At 43.8% G+C, this 19613-nt stretch overlaps 6 protein-coding genes across 44 annotated transcripts in view; all 6 read left to right on the forward strand.

Annotated features, from left to right (window-relative positions):
* Positions 1-19613, forward strand: part of LOC139331585 (protocadherin gamma-C5-like) — a 296020-nt gene that overhangs the window by 211228 nt on the left and 65179 nt on the right. For 2 of the 39 annotated variants that reach the window (XM_070963141.1, XM_070963163.1), the window contains exon 1: positions 7179-10024. The exons of the other annotated variants lie outside the window; for them this stretch is intronic. In XM_070963141.1, the coding sequence (XP_070819242.1) occupies positions 7625-10024 (2400 nt within the window). In that variant the 5' untranslated portion in view covers positions 7179-7624. Of the gene's footprint in view, positions 1-7178; positions 10025-19613 lie in introns of those variants that run through there. 39 annotated transcript variants of the gene reach the window in all.
* Positions 1-19613, forward strand: part of LOC139331599 (protocadherin beta-16-like) — a 236821-nt gene that overhangs the window by 197895 nt on the left and 19313 nt on the right. The gene's annotated exons all lie outside the window — the stretch shown is intronic.
* On the forward strand, positions 599-3467 carry LOC139331605 (protocadherin beta-16-like). Its single transcript, XM_070963194.1, has one exon. It carries the CDS (start codon positions 1053-1055, stop codon positions 3465-3467), a length of 2415 nt encoding a protein of 804 aa, XP_070819295.1. The 5' UTR covers positions 599-1052.
* Positions 4162-6606, forward strand: LOC139331724 (protocadherin beta-16-like). The gene has a single exon (XM_070963354.1). The coding sequence runs from the start codon at positions 4162-4164 to the stop codon at positions 6604-6606; it is 2445 nt and encodes an 814-aa protein (XP_070819455.1).
* LOC139331726 (protocadherin beta-16-like) lies at positions 10520-16300 on the forward strand. Its single transcript, XM_070963355.1, has 3 exons — positions 10520-13229; positions 15188-15622; positions 15728-16300. The coding sequence occupies exons 1-3, from the start codon at positions 10797-10799 to the stop codon at positions 16298-16300; spliced, it is 3441 nt and encodes a 1146-aa protein (XP_070819456.1). The 5' UTR covers positions 10520-10796.
* LOC139331604 (protocadherin beta-16-like) lies at positions 16657-19451 on the forward strand. The gene has a single exon (XM_070963193.1). The coding sequence runs from the start codon at positions 16953-16955 to the stop codon at positions 19368-19370; it is 2418 nt and encodes an 805-aa protein (XP_070819294.1). The 5' UTR covers positions 16657-16952; the 3' UTR covers positions 19371-19451.

Consider the following 19613-nt stretch of genomic DNA (forward strand, 5'->3'; position numbering starts at 1 on the left):
TTTTTAGACATGGTAAAGCTCTGGGAAGTAAAACAGTAAAATAAAAAAAATAAAAATAATAATTAAAATCTATGTTACAGTAAAGTTGTTGGACAGTGAATAGAAAATTGTTATTAAATTTCTCTTTAGTGTCAGTTTCAATTCAGGTAGCCCATAAGTGGATCTAAACCAAATGGAAATGAGAGAGTAATGTCTCCATTCTGCATAGATGATAAGTCAGTTTGTTCTCAATCTCTGTCAAACAACAAGTGCAAGTGAGCATTTTCAGTCGCCTCACTAATCATCTTACTGGTCATTGCTGAGAAGATTAAAATTAGCAAGAAAGAGTTCCTTCTGGAAAATAAGATTTATGAGCTGCTGAAGAATAGCATGTGGGATTATTCTTCCCAGTCGTCAGTTTATCATCTTAACTTCAAACAAGTTGTGATAATTGCAAATCATTTCAATAATTTACCCATGTTTGATGATATATTTCTTCTCTCATTTCCTTGTAAGACAATAGTATTTTTGTAAGTAATTTTATCTCTGACTTCTTATTCTGATCAACTCCACAAACCCATTCATTCTTTGCTCTAAGATGACTTCTTTCTTGAGTAGATAAACAGCATGCTTAACAAATGAACTCCTAATTAATTTGTTATTTACATTATACCGATTGATTGAGCAGTTACGTTGTTTAACATCTTCAAGAGTAAGTTTTTTGAATTAGTATTTATTTTGCAATGACTGGAAGTCGTATTGTGTTCTTCATATTGGACCTCCTCTCGTGCATAGTGCAGTTTTCTGCAGTGCTAGTGTTTGGACTCTCAGGGCCGCTGTTGGTCAATGTTGAGCCTTCCCCCATCATGTATAATATCAAACAGAGAAAGAGACACACATGCAGAACACAGGCGTCGTTGCAGAGACCGGGAGAAAACCGCGCAGCGATTTTATTTAGCTCGGATTCAAGAAACACGAGGATAATCATTTTTCTTCTCCGGATCATTTTGAAATAGAGGGACCTCAACGCTTTGGAATATCACTTTATATCTACAGTATTTGTCGAAGCTAAAATGTCGGACCGAACAATGAGACGGCAAGTACTGTTGTTTATCTCGCTTTTCTCCCTCAGCTCAGTGTTCGGGCAGGTCACATACTCTATTCCCGAGGAAATGTCAAAAGGCTCGCTCGTTGGTAACATAGCGCAAGATTTAGGATTGGATGTGAAAAGACTAAGGTCAGGCAAAGCTCGCATTTACACGGAGGACAATGCAGAATACGTGGAGCTGAATAAAGACAGAGGAGTCCTACTTGTGAAAGAGAGAATCGACAGAGAGGCGCTCTGTGGGCAGACAACACCTTGCGCTTTACATCTCCAGATTACACTCGAAAACCCGATAGAGTTCTTTACAGTTACAATCGAAATAAATGACATTAACGATAATGCACCCAGCTTCAAAAAGGATGAGATGAAATTTAAGATTAGTGAGTCGGCTGTGATTGGAGCAAAATTTGTGCTGGAGAGAGCTATGGATCTGGATGTCGGTGTGAACGGATTGCAGAGTTATTCTCTAAAGCCGACAGACAATTTTCATCTAAAACTCCAAAATCAGCAAGATGGGAGTAAAAAGGTGGAGATGGTTTTGCAAAAACATCTAGACAGAGAGGCGCAAGAGCGCCTCTCTTTAACTCTCACAGCGATTGATGGTGGTGACCCTCAGCTGTCGGGAACAATGCGAGTAGAAATTTCAGTGTTAGACGCAAATGACAATGCCCCGGTATTTACGCAGGAAGTGTACAGGGTAACGGTGACGGAGACAGCTCCAAAGGGCACAATTCTGAGCACCGTTAGTGCTGTAGATGCGGATGAAGGTTCAAATGGAAAGGTGTCATATTCAATAACAAACACGCTGGACGATGTCCCTCTTGTGTTTCAAATCGACGAAGAAAATGGTGTGGTAGCTTTATCTGGAAACCTGGATTATGAAAAGGCGCAGCACTATGAAATACACGTACAAGCAAGCGACGATGGAGGACTGACTGATTCGTGTAAGATTATTGTTGATGTGACCGACACGAACGATAATCACCCGACTATTAATATAATGTCTAAAACGAATTCAATATCAGAAAATTCTAGCCCAGGAACTGTGGTAACAATATTTAATGTTCAAGATCCTGACTCGGGAGAAAATGGCAAAGTCGCATGTAATATCGAAGAACACATGCCATTTCTGATGAAAACAACATCGAAGAAATTCTTTAGCCTCGTAACTGATAGTGATTTAGACAGAGAGAGAGCCTCTGAGTATAACATCACTGTGACCTGCTCTGATGAAGGAGTGCCCTCCCTCTCCAGCAGCGTCACTCTCACCTTACAGATCTCTGATGTCAATGACAACGCGCCTGTCTTTGAGAGGAGCTCATATGAGGCCTACATTGTAGAAAACAACACACCAGGTCTCTCTATATTCACAGTCAAAGCCACAGACGCTGACTGGAACCAGAATGCGCGTGTTTCTTACATCCTGGAGGACTCCTCTGTTAAGGGAGTGCCAGTCTCCTCATATGTGTCGGTCAGTGCTGATAGTGGAGTCATCCATGCAGTGCGCTCTTTTGACTACGAGCAGATCAAAGATTTCCACTTCCGCGTCAAAGCTCAGGATGGAGGCTCTCCTCCACTCAGCAGCAACGTGACAGTGAAAATAATGATCCAGGACCAGAACGACAACCCCCCTCAGGTGCTGTACCCAGTCCAGACTGGTGGCTCTGTGGTGGCTGAAATGGTGCCTCGTTCAGCAGATGTGGGCTATCTGGTGACCAAAGTGGTGGCTGTTGATGTGGACTCTGGACAGAATGCCTGGCTCTCCTATAAACTGCAGAAAGCCACAGACAGAGCGCTGTTTGAAGTGGGCTTACAGAATGGAGAAATAAGAACGATCCGCCAAGTGACTGATAAAGATGCAATCAAACAAAGACTGACTGTTATAGTGGAGGACAACGGGCAGCCCTCTCGTTCAGCTACAGTCATTGTTAACGTGGCGGTGGCGGACAGCTTCCCTGAAGTGCTGTCGGAGTTCACTGACTTTCCTCACGACAAGGAGTACAATGACAATCTGACTTTTTACTTGGTGCTGGCTTTGGCTGTGGTTTCCTTCCTCTTCATCACGTGTTTGGTGGTTATTATATCAGTGAAAATCTACAGATGGAGACAGTCTCGCGTCCTGTATCACTCCAGTCTGCCTGTCATTCCATATTATCCACCACGTTACTCAGACACTTTGGGGACAGGGACTCTCCCACACGTGTACAATTACGAGGTGTGCAGGACGACTGACTCCAGAAAGAGTGACTGTAAGTTCGGCAGAGCTGGTAGTCAGAACGTGCTGATAATGGACCCCAGTTCAACAGGGACGATGCAGCGGCTGCAGAGTGAGAAGAGCATCCTGGATGAACCAGACTCTCCTCTAGAGGTTAGAAAACTGTAACAATGACACTGTTTAACTTTTATGCAAATCAACGTCATGACACATCTGCACTCATTATAGAAGGCAGTTGCTTTCATCAGCACTTCAAAACAGACCACATATAAATGCTTGAGAAGCTCATTGTATGCGACATTCCCATTCAGCACCATGGACAGCAGCGCTTAACGCTGCTGTGTTGAAATTAACCCAGGTGTTCTATTTTTATCTTTTACTCTGCTTCATACTTTCAGCTCTTTCTACAATTCAAAAGCACGATTTTGTTATTACAGCTTTGAACTAGTTTGCAAACCAACTGAGGACACTATTATCAATGTGTTTATCATGGAGAATATACGTTTGCTGAATTAATGGTCACATTGTCTATCATTTTGGTTCAGCTTGATTAGCAGTCTGACTTTGCATTCAGCTGGCTCTGTGATGGTACTTGTAATTTGCACTTTCAACTCAAAGGGTCGCTGTTGACAAGCGTGTTCCGATTTCCCTCCATGTTATTTTTTTGTGTGTGTGCGTGTGTCCGCCCCATTCCTGTCGATACGTTGGACATACTCGGAGAAAGACAGAATACACGGTCCTTTAGGATCCCTACGACGATCGGGATAACTGGATATATTGTTTTGCTTCCTATAGTTGGATTTCGGACGACATTTTTAGGACCTACCTTCGCACTGACTTTATCCGGAATGCGTTTGGTTTAATGGTGCAGGGAATTGCTTCCGACAGAACAATGAGACGGCAAGTACTGTTGTTTGTCTCGGTCCTACATCTCAGCTACGTGCTCGGCCAGGTCAGTTATTCGATACCTGAAGAGATGACCAAAGGATCTGTAGTTGGTAACATCGCGCATGATTTAGGTTTAGATCTTAAAAGGCTAAAATCTGGCAAAGCTCGTGTCTATACAGGAGCCAGTGTCGAATACATCGGACTGAATAAAGAAAGGGGAGTCCTCCTCATCCAAGAGAGAATAGACAGAGAGGCTTTATGTGGAGAGACGACGCCTTGTGCTTTACACTTCCAGCTCATTCTGGAAAATCCAATGGAATTGTTTCGTGTAACAGTGGAGATTACCGACATAAACGATAACACCCCCACTTTTACAAATGCAGAAAAACGCTTTGAAATTAGCGAGTCTGCTGTGATAGGATCGAAATTCATATTAGAGAAAGCTATTGATTCCGACATCGGGATGAATGGTTTACAACAGTACTCACTTACTCCAACTGATAACTTTGCATTAAAACTAGAAAATCAGGCAGACGGAAGCAAAAAGGTGGAGATGGTTCTTCAGAAGCCTCTAGATCGAGAGAAGCAGGAATACATCTCACTGTTGTTGACTGCTGTAGATGGAGGAGAGCCGCAGATGTCAGGGACAATGCAGATATTTGTCAGTGTATTAGATGCGAATGACAACGCACCGACCTTCGCTAAACCGCTGTACAGAGCAAAAATACAAGAAAATTCTCCAAAAGGCACCAGCGTAACGACTGTAAGTGCATCTGATAAAGACATCGGCTCGAATCGAGACGTTTCTTATCTGATATCTACCAACAACCGTCTTTTATCTGAACTATTTAAAATTGATACGAAGACTGGTGACATTATCCTAGTCGGTGAAATAGATTATGAAAAAGCAAAAATGTATCAAATGGATATAGAAGCTGTGGACAGTGGAGGACTGTCTGATTCCACTAAAGTAATAGTTGATGTTATCGATATAAATGACAATAATCCTCATATTAACATTGTTTCTAAATCAGAATCATTATTAGAGGACTCGCCTCCAAACACTGTTATAGCCATGTTGAGCATCAATGATCCAGATTCAGAGAATAATGGAAAGGTAGAGTGTCATATCGACACTAATATTCCATTTAAAATAGATACTACAATAAATGGATTTTATACTTTAGTTACAGAATTAGCCTTAGACAGAGAGGTCGCGACCAAATATAACATCACTGTGACCTGCTCTGATGAAGGAGTGCCCTCCCTCTCCAGCAGCGTCACTCTCACCTTACAGATCTCTGATGTCAATGACAACGCGCCTGTCTTTGAGAGGAGCTCATATGAGGCCTACATTGTAGAAAACAACACACCAGGTCTCTCTATATTCACAGTCAAAGCCACAGACGCTGACTGGAACCAGAATGCGCGTGTTTCTTACATCCTGGAGGACTCCTCTGTTAACGGAGTGCCAGTCTCCTCATATGTGTCGGTCAGTGCTGATAGTGGAGTCATCCATGCAGTGCGCTCTTTCGACTACGAGCAGATCAAAGATTTCCACTTCCGCGTCAAAGCGCAGGATGGAGGCTCTCCTCCACTCAGCAGCAACGTGACAGTGAAAATAATGATCCAGGACCAGAACGACAACCCCCCTCAGGTGCTGTACCCAGTCCAGACTGGTGGCTCTGTGGTGGCTGAAATGGTGCCTCGTTCAGCAGATGTGGGCTATCTGGTGACCAAAGTGGTGGCTGTTGATGTGGACTCTGGACAGAATGCCTGGCTCTCCTATAAACTGCAGAAAGCCACAGACAGGGCGCTGTTTGAAGTGGGCTTACAGAATGGAGAAATAAGAACGATCCGCCAAGTGACTGATAAAGATGCAGTCAAACAAAGACTGACTGTTATAGTGGAGGACAACGGGCAGCCCTCTCGTTCAGCTACAGTCATTGTTAACGTGGCGGTGGCGGACAGCTTCCCTGAAGTGCTGTCGGAGTTCACTGACTTTCCTCACGACAAGGAGTACAATGACAATCTGACTTTTTACTTGGTGCTGGCTTTGGCTGTGGTTTCCTTCCTCTTCATCACGTGTTTGGTGGTTATTATATCAGTGAAAATCTACAGATGGAGACAGTCTCGCGTCCTGTATCACTCCAGTCTGCCTGTGATTCCATATTATCCACCACGTTACTCAGACACTTTGGGGACAGGGACTCTCCCACACGTGTACAATTACGAGGTGTGCAGGACGACTGACTCCAGAAAGAGTGACTGTAAGTTCGGCAGAGCTGGTAGTCAGAACGTGCTGATAATGGACCCCAGTTCAACAGGGACGATGCAGCGGCTGCAGAGTGAGAAGAGCATCCTGGATGAACCAGACTCTCCTTTAGAGGTTCGTCATCTGGGTTTATTTCAACTGTAAATTGTTTGAATGTTTTCTGTGACTGATAAATTCCGTACCAGGCGCTGTGTATCGCTAGTTTGTAATCAGCACCATGGACAGAGTCTCTGTTGTCACCCTGGGCGTGTGTGTGTGTGTGTGTGTGTGTGTGTGTGTGTGTGTGTGTGTGTGTGTGTGTGTGTGTGTGTGTGTGTGTGTGTGTGTGTGTGTGTGTGTGTGTGTGTGTGTGTGTGTGTGTGTGTGTGTGCGCTTTTGCTGTATTTGTTCCGTGATGCAGGGATTGATAATTGATAGATGATTATTGATTGACATTGATTAACATCTATTTTGGATGCAACTGTATGATGACACAGAAATTATAAAAACAGTCGTAGCCTATCTATCTATCTATCTATCTATCTATCTATCTATCTATCTATCTATCTATCTATCTATCTATCTATCTATCTATCTATCTATCTATCTATCTATCTATCGATCTATCTATCTATCTATCTATCTATCTATCGCTACATGTTCGTGGCAGTAGTAAACATTTGAAATGAATTCCTCCTCCATATATCACAATGACTTCATTTATTTCCTTTCTGTGTCGTAAGAAAATGTATGATTGACGTCTTTAACCGAAGTGTCACGTGAGGCCTCTATGATCCAGTTTCGTAGTTGTTTGTCGGCTTTTTTACTGGCCTTTTCATCTGGTGCACAACTGTATTATCTCGCGTACAGTATTGTTTTCCTCTGCCGGCGTTTTCTGTAGTTCATTACTGTGAACTCTTAGGGCCGCTGTTGGCCAGTGAGTTGCTGTTTCACCGTGGATTTGAAGAAAGCCTCCCCCATCATGATGATATCAGAGAAAGAAAGACAGACACAGGGTTGTAACGTCCTCGTACACTTAAACGACGCCAGTGCAGAAGCTCTATTTTACCGATGTGGACGATCGCGGAGTAACACTTCTTACTTTTTTGTCATCAAATGTAATGGACCGTAAATATCCGGTCATCGTGGAACATAATTCGTCTTCTTAAATTTCACGAGGAAAATGTCGGACAGAACAATGAGACGGCAAGTACTGTTGTTTTCCCTGATCCTTCATCTCACTTCAGCGCTCGCTCAAATCAGCTACTCCATCCCCGAGGAAATGCCGAGTGGCTCTTTAGTAGGTAATATTGTACAGGATTTGGGTTTAGATGTAAAACGACTGAAATCAGGTAAAGCTCGCGTTTATACGGGAGACAGCGCGGGTTACATCGAGCTAAATAACGAACGAGGAGTCCTCCTAGTCAAAGACAGAATGGACAGAGAAGCGATTTGCAGACAGACTACGCCTTGTGCTTTACATTTTCAGATCATTTTGGAGAACCCCATGGAGTTCTACAGTGTCACAGTCGAGATTACGGACATAAATGACAATCCTCCCACGTTTGAAAAAAATGAAGTCAGTTTTAAAATCAGCGAATCTGCTGTGACTGGAGCAAAATTTATATTAGATAGAGCAATCGACCTTGATGTCGGCAAGAATGGTCTGCAAAAATACGAGCTTAAACCTACTGATAATTTTGTATTAAAACGGGACAGTCAAAGTGATGGAACAGAAAAGGTTGAAATGATTTTACAGAAGCCTCTCGACAGAGAGAAGGAAGAGCTGGTATCTTTAGTTTTGACAGCGTTTGATGGAGGAGAGCCGCAAATGTCAGGAACAATTCGGATTTTCATCACGGTGTTAGATGTCAATGATAATGCGCCTGTTTTTACACAGACAACATACACAGCCACTGTTTTTGAAAATGCCCCAGCAGGGACGGCTGTCACCAGCGTCACCGCGTCAGATGCAGATTATGGAATGAATGGTAAAATAAAATATTCAATTACAAACAGTTTAGATCAAGCCCATACACTGTTTCAGATTAGCGAAGACAGTGGTGAAATCAGATTGATTGGAAATATTGATTATGAAAATGCACGGAACTACCACATTAACATACGTGCAAGTGATGATGGTGGACTGACAGATTCGTGTAAAGTCAAAGTTGAAGTGGTTGATATGAATGACAACAAACCAACGATTAATGTAATGTCGAAGTCAAACATGATAGCCGAACACTCTAAACTGAGCACTGTTGTAGCAATGATGAACGTCCAAGACCCGGATTCAAATGAAAACGGTAAAGTTCACTGTTTCATCAACGATAACACTCCTTTGACTATAAAGTCCACATCAAATAACTTTTATACTTTAGTGACAGACAGTGATCTGGACAGAGAGACAGCATCTCAATATAACATCACTGTGACCTGCTCTGATGAAGGAGTGCCCTCCCTCTCCAGCAGCGTCACTCTCACCTTACAGATCTCTGATGTCAATGACAACGCGCCTGTCTTTGAGAGGAGCTCATATGAGGCCTACATTGTAGAAAACAACACACCAGGTCTCTCTATATTCACAGTCAAAGCCACAGACGCTGACTGGAACCAGAATGCGCGTGTTTCTTACATCCTGGAGGACTCCTCTGTTAACGGAGTGCCAGTCTCCTCATATGTGTCGGTCAGTGCTGATAGTGGAGTCATCCATGCAGTGCGCTCTTTCGACTACGAGCAGATCAAAGATTTCCACTTCCGCGTCAAAGCGCAGGATGGAGGCTCTCCTCCACTCAGCAGTAACGTGACAGTGAAAATAATGATCCAGGACCAGAACGACAACCCTCCTCAGGTGCTGTACCCAGTCCAGACTGGTGGCTCTGTGGTGGCTGAAATGGTGCCTCGTTCAGCAGATGTGGGCTATCTGGTGACCAAAGTGGTGGCTGTTGATGTGGACTCTGGACAGAATGCCTGGCTCTCCTATAAACTGCAGAAAGCCACAGACAGGGCGCTGTTTGAAGTGGGCTTACAGAATGGAGAAATAAGAACGATCCGCCAAGTGACTGATAAAGATGCAGTCAAACAAAGACTGACTGTTATAGTGGAGGACAACGGGCAGCCCTCTCGTTCAGCTACAGTCATTGTTAACGTGGCGGTGGCGGACAGCTTCCCTGAAGTGCTGTCGGAGTTCACTGACTTTCCTCACGACAAGGAGTACAATGACAATCTGACTTTTTACTTGGTGCTGGCTTTGGCTGTGGTTTCCTTCCTCTTCATCACGTGTTTGGTGGTTATTATATCAGTGAAAATCTACAGATGGAGACAGTCTCGCGTCCTGTATCACTCCAGTCTGCCTGTCATTCCATATTATCCACCACGTTACTCAGACACTTTGGGGACAGGGACTCTCCCACACGTGTACAATTACGAGGTGTGCAGGACGACTGACTCCAGAAAGAGTGACTGTAAGTTCGGCAGAGCTGGTAGTCAGAACGTGCTGATAATGGACCCCAGTTCAACAGGGACGATGCAGCGGCTGCAGAGTGAGAAGAGCATCCTGGATGAACCAGACTCTCCTTTAGAGGTTAGACTACTATGCTTGCATTTAATACTTTTTTTAAATCATGGCACCATTGTCTCTTCATTAAGTGTCCGCCATCTTTCGTTTTTCAATACAAAAAGCTGCTTTCATATTTGTTGAGCTGCACAGAGCTTCAGTAGTCAACAAAGTGGTGTGTGTAGAGAGGTAGGTTTCGCTCTTTGTGGTTTAATTTTGTCTTTATTGAGCTTTCAGTCATTAAGGATAATGTCATCTATTCACGAAATTGTGAGATGACACTAACTGTTGTTAGGTTTTACTTAAAACACTAATTTAGATAAATCTGTAATTAAATAATGATGTTACTGATTTAAACCAAGATCGTACTGAGTCTAATCACATATTACTAGTAGTACTGCTACCAAATAATAATAATAATAATAAGAAGAAGAAGAAGAAGAAGAAGAAGAAGAAGAAGAAGATGAAGAAGAAGAACAATAATAATAATTAATAACAATAATTATAATTATACGTTTTTGGTTTGTTTTCCTGTAGCTAACTGTATTTCTCATCCTTCTTTCCCTACATTTGCTGTTTGGTGTACTGAACAGAAAGGGCCGCTATTGGCCAGAGTGTGGCAGTCTTCGACAGGGCTGACAACTGTACCTCCCCTTTAGATTTTGTCCTGGTAGACAATAAAACAGGCACGAACCGCCTGTCCTCGTTTAAATGGAAAACTGCTCACGGACATGGAGAGCTGTTAGTTTTTTGTGCATCTTCTTCTTGATGCACGGTCGGAAATTGTGACAATATTCTTATGGATTACAGTTTTGTTGAAATGAGACTGGACTGCACCGACAAAACAATGAAACGGCAAGTACTGTTACTCATCTTCGTCGTCTCTCTCACGGCGGTGTTCGGGCAGGTCAGCTACTCCATTCCTGAGGAAATGGAGAAAGGTTCATTGGTCTGTAATTTAGCTCAGGATTTAGGTTTGGATTTTAAAAGGCTGAAATCGGGTAGAGCTCGTCTTCATTCGGGAGACAGTGCAGAATATATCGAGCTGAATAGAGAGAGGGGCGTCCTCCTAATCAAAGAGAGAATAGACAGAGAAACGTTGTGTGGGGAAACGACGCCCTGTGCTTTACACTTACAGATGATTTTGGAAAACCCGATGGAGTTGTTTCGCATAACAGTAGAAATCACAGACATAAACGACAACGCTCCCAGCTTTGCGTCGAGCGAGAAACGTTTTGAAATCAGCGAGTCAGCAGTCATTGGGTCTAAATTTGTATTGGACCAAGCTGTCGATGCCGACATTGGTACAAATGATCTCCAAAGCTACTCGCTTAATCCAACAAATAACTTTGCATTGAAATTAGAGAATCAAGCGGACGGAAGCAAAAAGGTGGAGATGGTTCTGCAGAAGCCTCTCGATCGAGAGCACCAGGAGCAGATATCACTGTTATTAACAGCCGTAGATGGCGGACAGCCGCGTATGTCAGGTACAATGCAGATAACTGTCAACGTGTTGGATGCAAACGACAATGCACCGGTTTTCACTCAGTCCGTATACAAAGCAACAATAACCGAGAATTCCCAGAGGGGAACCAGCGTTATAACCGTTAGCGCCTCTGACAAAGACGGAGGCTCGAATGGAGAAATATCATACGCCATTTCAAATAGCAAGCGCCGTTTATCTGACCTATTTCAGATCGATAGAAAAACAGGAGAGGTTATCTTAATCGGTGAAATAGATTATGAAAAAGTGAAGCTCTTCCAAATTAATATTGAAGCTATAGATAATGGAGGGCTCTCTGATTCCAGTAAGATCCTAATTGATGTTACAGATGTAAATGACAACGGCCCTCAGTTGAAGATACTCTCTAAATCAGACTCAATTTTAGAAGACTCACCTGAGAATACTGTCATTGCTATGCTAAGCGTAAATGACCCTGACTCTGAGAGGAATGGAGAGGTGAAGTGCAAAATTAATGATGACATACCTTTTAAAATACAGAACACAATGAATGGATTTTATAGCTTAGTGACAGAAGTAGCCTTAGACAGAGAGGTCGCGTCTCAATATAACATCACTGTGACCTGCTCTGATGAAGGAGTGCCCTCCCTCTCCAGCAGCGTCACTCTCACCTTACAGATCTCTGATGTCAATGACAACGCGCCTGTCTTTGAGATGAGCTCATATGAGGCCTACATTGTAGAAAACAACACACCAGGTCTCTCTATATTCACAGTCAAAGCCACAGACGCTGACTGGAACCAGAATGCGCGTGTTTCTTACATCCTGGAGGACTCCTCTGTTAACGGAGTGCCAGTCTCCTCATATGTGTCGGTCAGTGCTGATAGTGGAGTCATCCATGCAGTGCGCTCTTTCGACTACGAGCAGATCAAAGATTTCCACTTCCGCGTCAAAGCGCAGGATGGAGGCTCTCCTCCACTCAGCAGCAACGTGACAGTGAAAATAATGATCCAGGATCAGAACGACAACCCCCCTCAGGTGCTGTACCCAGTCCAGACTGGTGGCTCTGTGGTGGCTGAGATGGTGCCTCGTTCAGCAGATGTGGGCTATCTGGTGACCAAAGTGGTGGCTGTTGATGTGGACTCTGGACAGAATGCCTGGCTCTCCTATAAACTGCAGAAAGCCACAGACAGGGCGCTGTTTGAAGTGGGCTTACAGAATGGAGAAATAAGAACGATCCGCCAAGTGACTGATAAAGATGCAGTCAAACAAAGACTGACTGTTATAGTGGAGGACAACGGGCAGCCCTCTCGTTCAGCTACAGTCATTGTTAACGTGGCGGTGGCGGACAGCTTCCCTGAAGTGCTGTCGGAGTTCACTGACTTTCCTCACGACAAAGAGTACAATGACAATCTGACTTTTTACTTGGTGCTGGCTTTGGCTGTGGTTTCCTTCCTCTTCATCACGTGTTTGGTGGTTATTATATCAGTGAAAATCTACAGATGGAGACAGTCTCGCGTCCTGTATCACTCCAGTCTGCCTGTCATTCCATATTATCCACCACGTTACTCAGACACTTTGGGGACAGGGACTCTCCCACACGTGTACAATTACGAGGTGTGCAGGACGACTGACTCCAGAAAGAGTGACTGTAAGTTCGGCAGAGCTGGTAGTCAGAACGTGCTGATAATGGACCCCAGTTCAACAGGGACGATGCAGCGGCTGCAGAGTGAGAAGAGCATCCTGGATGAACCAGACTCTCCTCTAGAGGTTGGTCACATTGGGGTTAATTATGTTTTATGTGTTGGCATGCAGTACAAGACTGGCAAATTTGTTGAAAGGCGTCAATTGACCAAAGTTCAGCACCTTGGACAGTGACAGCACAGTTCCACATTATTTGCCTTTTGTGTACTCGCTCCACATGTTGTTGTTTTTTCCTCTGTAGCAGACTCTTATCTGTTATTACAATTTCCATTACATTTGACCAAATCCTTATTGGAAATGTTTTGTTTTACTTCATTTTATTTTAATTCTGACAAGCTGGGATGGCTATTTATGATTTACTTATTATTTTCATCACTCTAGTATTTGAACATACATGGCATTCTTGATGTTTTGTTATGCACTATCACAATTTGAACTCATAGGGCCGCTGTTGCCCAATATGTTGCAGTTGTGAACTGCTTTTGTAACTGATTCTCAGTCACCGTCCTGGCTGAGGCACGGTCACATACGACGAGCGCACACTTCGGAGATCAGACCATACTCACCACCAGCACCTCAATCTGGAATTCTATTTTATTTTTGTTTTTCAATTGTTATTTTTATTCGTCGATTACTACCACGTTTCTCCTAAATTTCAAATTCTCTCGTGACGGATTTACTAAAACGGAATAAAACACGGTACCGGTGGTGCGACAGAGATATCGGACAGAACAATGAAACGGCAAGTACTGTTGTTAATCTCCATCTTCTGCCTCGGTTCCGTGGTCGGGCAGGTCAGCTACTCGATTCCGGAGGAAATGACAAAAGGATCTTTGGTTGGTAACATCGCACAAGATTTAGGTTTAGATGTTAAACGGCTTAAATCAGGTAAGGCTCGTATTTATACGGGAGATAGTGTTCAGTATATCGAGCTGAATAGAGAAAGAGGAGTCCTCCTTATTAAAGAAAAAATAGACCGCGAAGCGCTCTGCAGACAGACAACGCCTTGTGCTTTGCATTTTCAAATCACGTTAGAGAACCCACTCGAATTGTTCCCGGTTACTGTAGAAATTACAGACATTAATGACAATGCTCCAGTATTCCAAAAGGCAGAGAGAAGATTTGAAATAAGCGAGTCTGCGGTCATCGGCTCTAAATTCATGCTAGAGAAAGCGATGGACCCTGATATCGGACTGAATGGTCTTCAGAAATACACTTTAAAGCCGAGTGACGATTTTGTGCTTAAACTGCATACTCAATCTGATGCAAGCAAAAAAGTAGAGATGATTTTACAGAAGCCTTTGGACCGAGAGAAACAAGAACACATATCTTTAGTTTTGACAGCGGAGGATGGAGGAGAACCACAAATGACTGGAACAATGCAGATTCATGTCACTGTGCTGGACGCAAACGACAATGCCCCCGTATTTAGTCAACCCGTTTACAAAGCAAGTATTACAGAAAACTCAGCAATAGGAACACTTGTTACTAAGGTCAGTGCTTCTGATGCTGACAAAGGCTCAAATGGAGAGGTGGCCTACGTCATCGGGAATAGCATGGACACCGTTTCAAAGTTATTTCACATAAATAGTGAGGGAGACGTCATACTAGATGCTCCGATAGATTATGAAAAGGAAAGAAATTATCACATCGATATAGAGGCCATTGATCTAGGCGGACTCTCGGATTCCAGTAAGATAATAATTGATGTTATTGACGTGAATGACAATAGCCCTATTGTAAATATGATATCTACATCAGGCTCAGTACCAGAGGATTCGGCCCACAAAACAGTAATAGCCTTAATGAGTGTAAATGACCCCGATTCTGAAACAAATGGTAAAGTCCACTGTGTGATTAATTAAAATATACCATTTACAATCACATCTACATCTAGTAATTTCTATAGTTTAGTGACAGATGGTGATTTAGACAGAGAGACAGCCTCTGAGTATAACATCACTGTGACCTGCTCTGATGAAGGAGTGCCCTCCCTCTCCAGCAGCGTCACTCTCACCTTACAGATCTCTGATGTCAATGACAACGCGCCTGTCTTTGAGAGGAGCTCATATGAGGCCTACATTGTAGAAAACAACACACCAGGACTCTCTATATTCACAGTCAAAGCCACAGACGCTGACTGGAACCAGAATGCGCGTGTTTCTTACATCCTGGAGGACTCCTCTGTTAACGGAGTGCCAGTCTCCTCATATGTGTCGGTCAGTGCTGATAGTGGAGTCATCCATGCAGTGCGCTCTTTCGACTACGAGCAGATCAAAGATTTCCACTTCCGCGTCAAAGCGCAGGATGGAGGCTCTCCTCCACTCAGCAGCAACGTGACAGTCAAAATAATGATCCAGGACCAGAACGACAACCCCCCTCAGGTGCTGTACCCAGTCCAGACTGGTGGCTCTGTGGTGGCTGAAATGGTGCCTCGTTCAGCAGATGTGGGCTATCTGGTGACCAAAGTGGTGGCTGTTGATGTGGACTCTGGACAGAATGCCTGGCTCTCCTATAAACTGCAGAAAGCCACAGACAGGGCGCTGTTTGAAGTGGGCTTACAGAATGGAGAAATAAGAACGATCCGCCAAGTGACTGATAAAGATGCAGTCAAACAAAGACTGACTGTTATAGTGGAGGACAACGGGCAGCCCTCTCGTTCAGCTACAGTCATTGTTAACGTGGCGGTGGCGGACAGCTTCCCTGAAGTGCTGTCGGAGTTCACTGACTTTCCTCACGACAAGGAGTACAATGACAATCTGACTTTTTACTTGGTGCTGGCTTTGGCTGTGGTTTCCTTCCTCTTCATCACGTGTTTGGTGGTTATTATATCAGTGAAAATCTACAGATGGAGACAGTCTCGCGTCCTGTATCACTCCAGTCTGCCTGTGATTCCATATTATCCACCACGTTACTCAGACACTTTGGGGACAGGGACTCTCCCACACGTGTACAATTACGAGGTGTGCAGGACGACTGACTCCAGAAAGAGTGACTGTAAGTTCGGCAGAGCTGGTAGTCAGAACGTGCTGATAATGGACCCCAGTTCAACAGGGACGATGCAGCGGCTGCAGAGTGAGAAGAGCATCCTGGATGAACCAGACTCTCCTCTAGAGGTTAGAATGATACAATTCTGATAACCACACTCACACTTTTATTTGATTTATCAGTGTTGTCAAATATAGTCAATATTGTTTCAGTACCCTGGACAGCGAAACAACATACTCAATTTTATTTCTTTATACTTTTTTTTTTTCTTTTATCTAAAAGTTGTTGTCCTTCGTTCACACTGCAGGTGATTCCCTTTGCATTGAGTCTGTGTTTGTTGTCATGACTCAGGGAAAATATTGTGCTATTTGTTTTTTTTTGTTTTTTTGTTGTTTTTTTCTTCCATAAAACCATAACGGCCGTGTTTTATTGATTGTTGTTTATTCGGCGGACATGGGGCTCAGAGGCAACTTTTTTTTTTTTTTTTTTTTTTTTTTTTTTAACTCATGTAGTTTCGTATTGTGAACTCAGTGGGCCGCTGTTGACCAGGGTCTCTGCATTTAAATTTATATTTATGTGCTGGGACATCCCCTGTACTCCCACAAGGGAGAAAGACTCCGAAGCATATCGCACAGTCGACAGCGGATTGAGCGCCATACACGGAATATCAAATTGGAATAATTTGATCGTCAAACGTTGATTAAACAGACCGGACCGGATTTTTTATTTTCATCAATAACGCAGATTGCAAAAGGCAGGACAAATCGTTACTTTGGCTCGACGGATGTGCCTGAGAGAACAATGAGACGGCAAGTACTGTTGTTTTTCTCGGTCCTCAGTCTCAATTCAGTGCTCGGCCAGGTCAGCTACTCTATTCCCGAAGAAATGCCCAAAGGCTCTGTGGTCGGTAACATAGCTCAGGATCTAGGTTTAGATGTGAAACGACTACATGCGGGTAAAGCTCGCGTCCACACTGAAGACAGTACAGAATACATTAATCTTAACAAGGAAAAAGGACTCCTCGTTATCAAAGAGAGAATCGACCGCGAAGCTCTCTGTGGCCAGACAACGCCTTGCGCTTTGCATTTTCAGATTGCCTTAGAAAACCCAATAGAAATATTCCCGATTACTGTCGAAATCACAGATATCAATGACAACCCCCCCGTATTTGAAAAGGAAGAGAGGAGGTTTGAAATCAGCGAGTCCGCAGTCATCGGCTCTAAGTTCATGCTGGAGAAAGCGATAGACCCTGACATCGGACTGAATGGTCTTCAGAGCTATACACTGAAGCCCAATGATAACTTTAAGCTTAAATTGCATAGTCAGTCTGATGGCGGTAAAAAGGTGGAAATGATTTTACAGAAACCTCTGGATAGAGAGAAACAGGAGTTTGCATCATTGCTGTTAACGGCTGTAGATGGAGGAGAACCGCAGAGGTCTGGGACGATGCAGATTCATATTACTGTTTTAGACGTTAATGACAACGCTCCTGTTTTTACGCAAAACATTTACAAAGCGAGCGTAAAAGAAAACTCCGTCACGGGAACACTCATTACAGAGGTGAGTGCTTCCGATGCAGACAAAGGCTCGAATGGAGAGGTTAGCTACGTGATAGGAAACAGCATGAGGAGCATTTCAAAATTATTCAACGTTACTGAAGATGGCCGTCTTATATTAAATGGGCCTATCGATTATGAAAAAGCCAAAAAGTATGAGATTGATATAGAGGCAGTGGACCGAGGCGGTTTATCTGATTCGAGCAAAGTGGTCATTGATGTCGGTGACATTAATGACAACAGTCCCGTTATTAAAATTATTTCGTCATCAAATTCAATTGGAGAAGACTCTCGTTCCAACACAGTGGTAGCTGTAATGACTGTAAAGGATCCTGATTCGGAGGAAAACGGGAAGGTCCAATGTTCAATTAATAAGAATATACCATTTACAATCACATCTACATCTAGTAATTTCTATAGTTTAGTGACAGACAGTGATTTAGACAGAGAGAGAGCCTCTGAGTATAACATCACTGTGACCTGCTCTGATGAAGGAGTGCCCTCCCTCTCCAGCAGCGTCACTCTCACCTTACAGATCTCTGATGTCAATGACAACGCGCCTGTCTTTGAAAGGAGTTCATATGAGGCCTACATTGTAGAAAACAACACACCAGGTCTCTCTATATTCACAGTCAAAGCCACAGACGCTGACTGGAACCAGAATGCGCGTGTTTCTTACATCCTGGAGGACTCCTCTGTTAACGGAGTGCCAGTCTCCTCATATGTGTCGGTCAGTGCTGATAGTGGAGTCATCCATGCAGTGCGCTCTTTCGACTACGAGCAGATCAAAGATTTCCACTTCCGCATCAAAGCGCAGGATGGAGGCTCTCCTCCACTCAGCAGCAACGTGACAGTCAAAATAATGATCCAGGACCAGAACGACAATCCTCCTCAGGTGCTGTACCCAGTCCAGACTGGTGGCTCTGTGGTGGCTGAAATGGTGCCTCGTTCAGCAGATGTGGGCTATCTGGTGACCAAAGTGGTGGCTGTTGATGTGGACTCTGGACAGAATGCCTGGCTCTCCTACAAACTGCAGAAAGCCACAGACAGGGCGCTGTTTGAAGTGGGCTTACAGAATGGAGAAATAAGAACGATCCGCCAAGTGACTGATAAAGATGCAGTCAAACAAAGACTGACTGTTATAGTGGAGGACAACGGGCAGCCCTCTCGTTCAGCTACAGTCATTGTTAACGTGGCGGTGGCGGACAGCTTCCCTGAAGTGCTGTCGGAGTTCACTGACTTTCCACACGACAAGGAGTACAATGACAAGCTGACTTTTTACTTGGTGCTGGCTTTGGCTGTGGTTTCCTTCCTCTTCATCACGTGTTTGGTGGTTATTATATCAGTGAAAATCTACAGATGGAGACAGTCTCGCGTCCTGTATCACTCCAGTCTGCCTGTGATTCCATATTATCCACCACGTTACTCAGACACTTTGGGGACAGGGACTCTCCCACATGTGTACAATTACGAGGTGTGCAGGACGACTGACTCCAGAAAGAGTGACTGTAAGTTCGGCAGAGCTGGTAGTCAGAACGTGCTGATAATGGACCCCAGTTCAACAGGGACGATGCAGCGGCTGCAGAGTGAGAAGAGCATCCTGGATGAACCAGACTCTCCTCTAGAGGTTAGAAAGGTGTTGCATCACACATGCCCCCCATAATTACTCGGTCAAACACTTTAATTAAATGTACCAGCATTTTGGTCATTTCGATTGGACTCTCCTTTTTCAGCACCTTGGAGAGCAACATAGACAATTTATACATTCGTGTAATTAAGAGTGACAGATAAACATTTTTTTTTTTTTTCACCCCATAATGCAAATGTAGAGGTCTTTTGAAATCTGAAATCTGTGTGTGTGTGTGTGTGTGTGTGTGTGTGTGTGTGTGTGTGTGTGTGTGTGTGT

Source organism: Chaetodon trifascialis, chromosome 5 (genome assembly GCF_039877785.1).
Source record: "Chaetodon trifascialis isolate fChaTrf1 chromosome 5, fChaTrf1.hap1, whole genome shotgun sequence".
Taxonomy (NCBI): Eukaryota; Metazoa; Chordata; class Actinopteri; order Chaetodontiformes; family Chaetodontidae; genus Chaetodon; species Chaetodon trifascialis.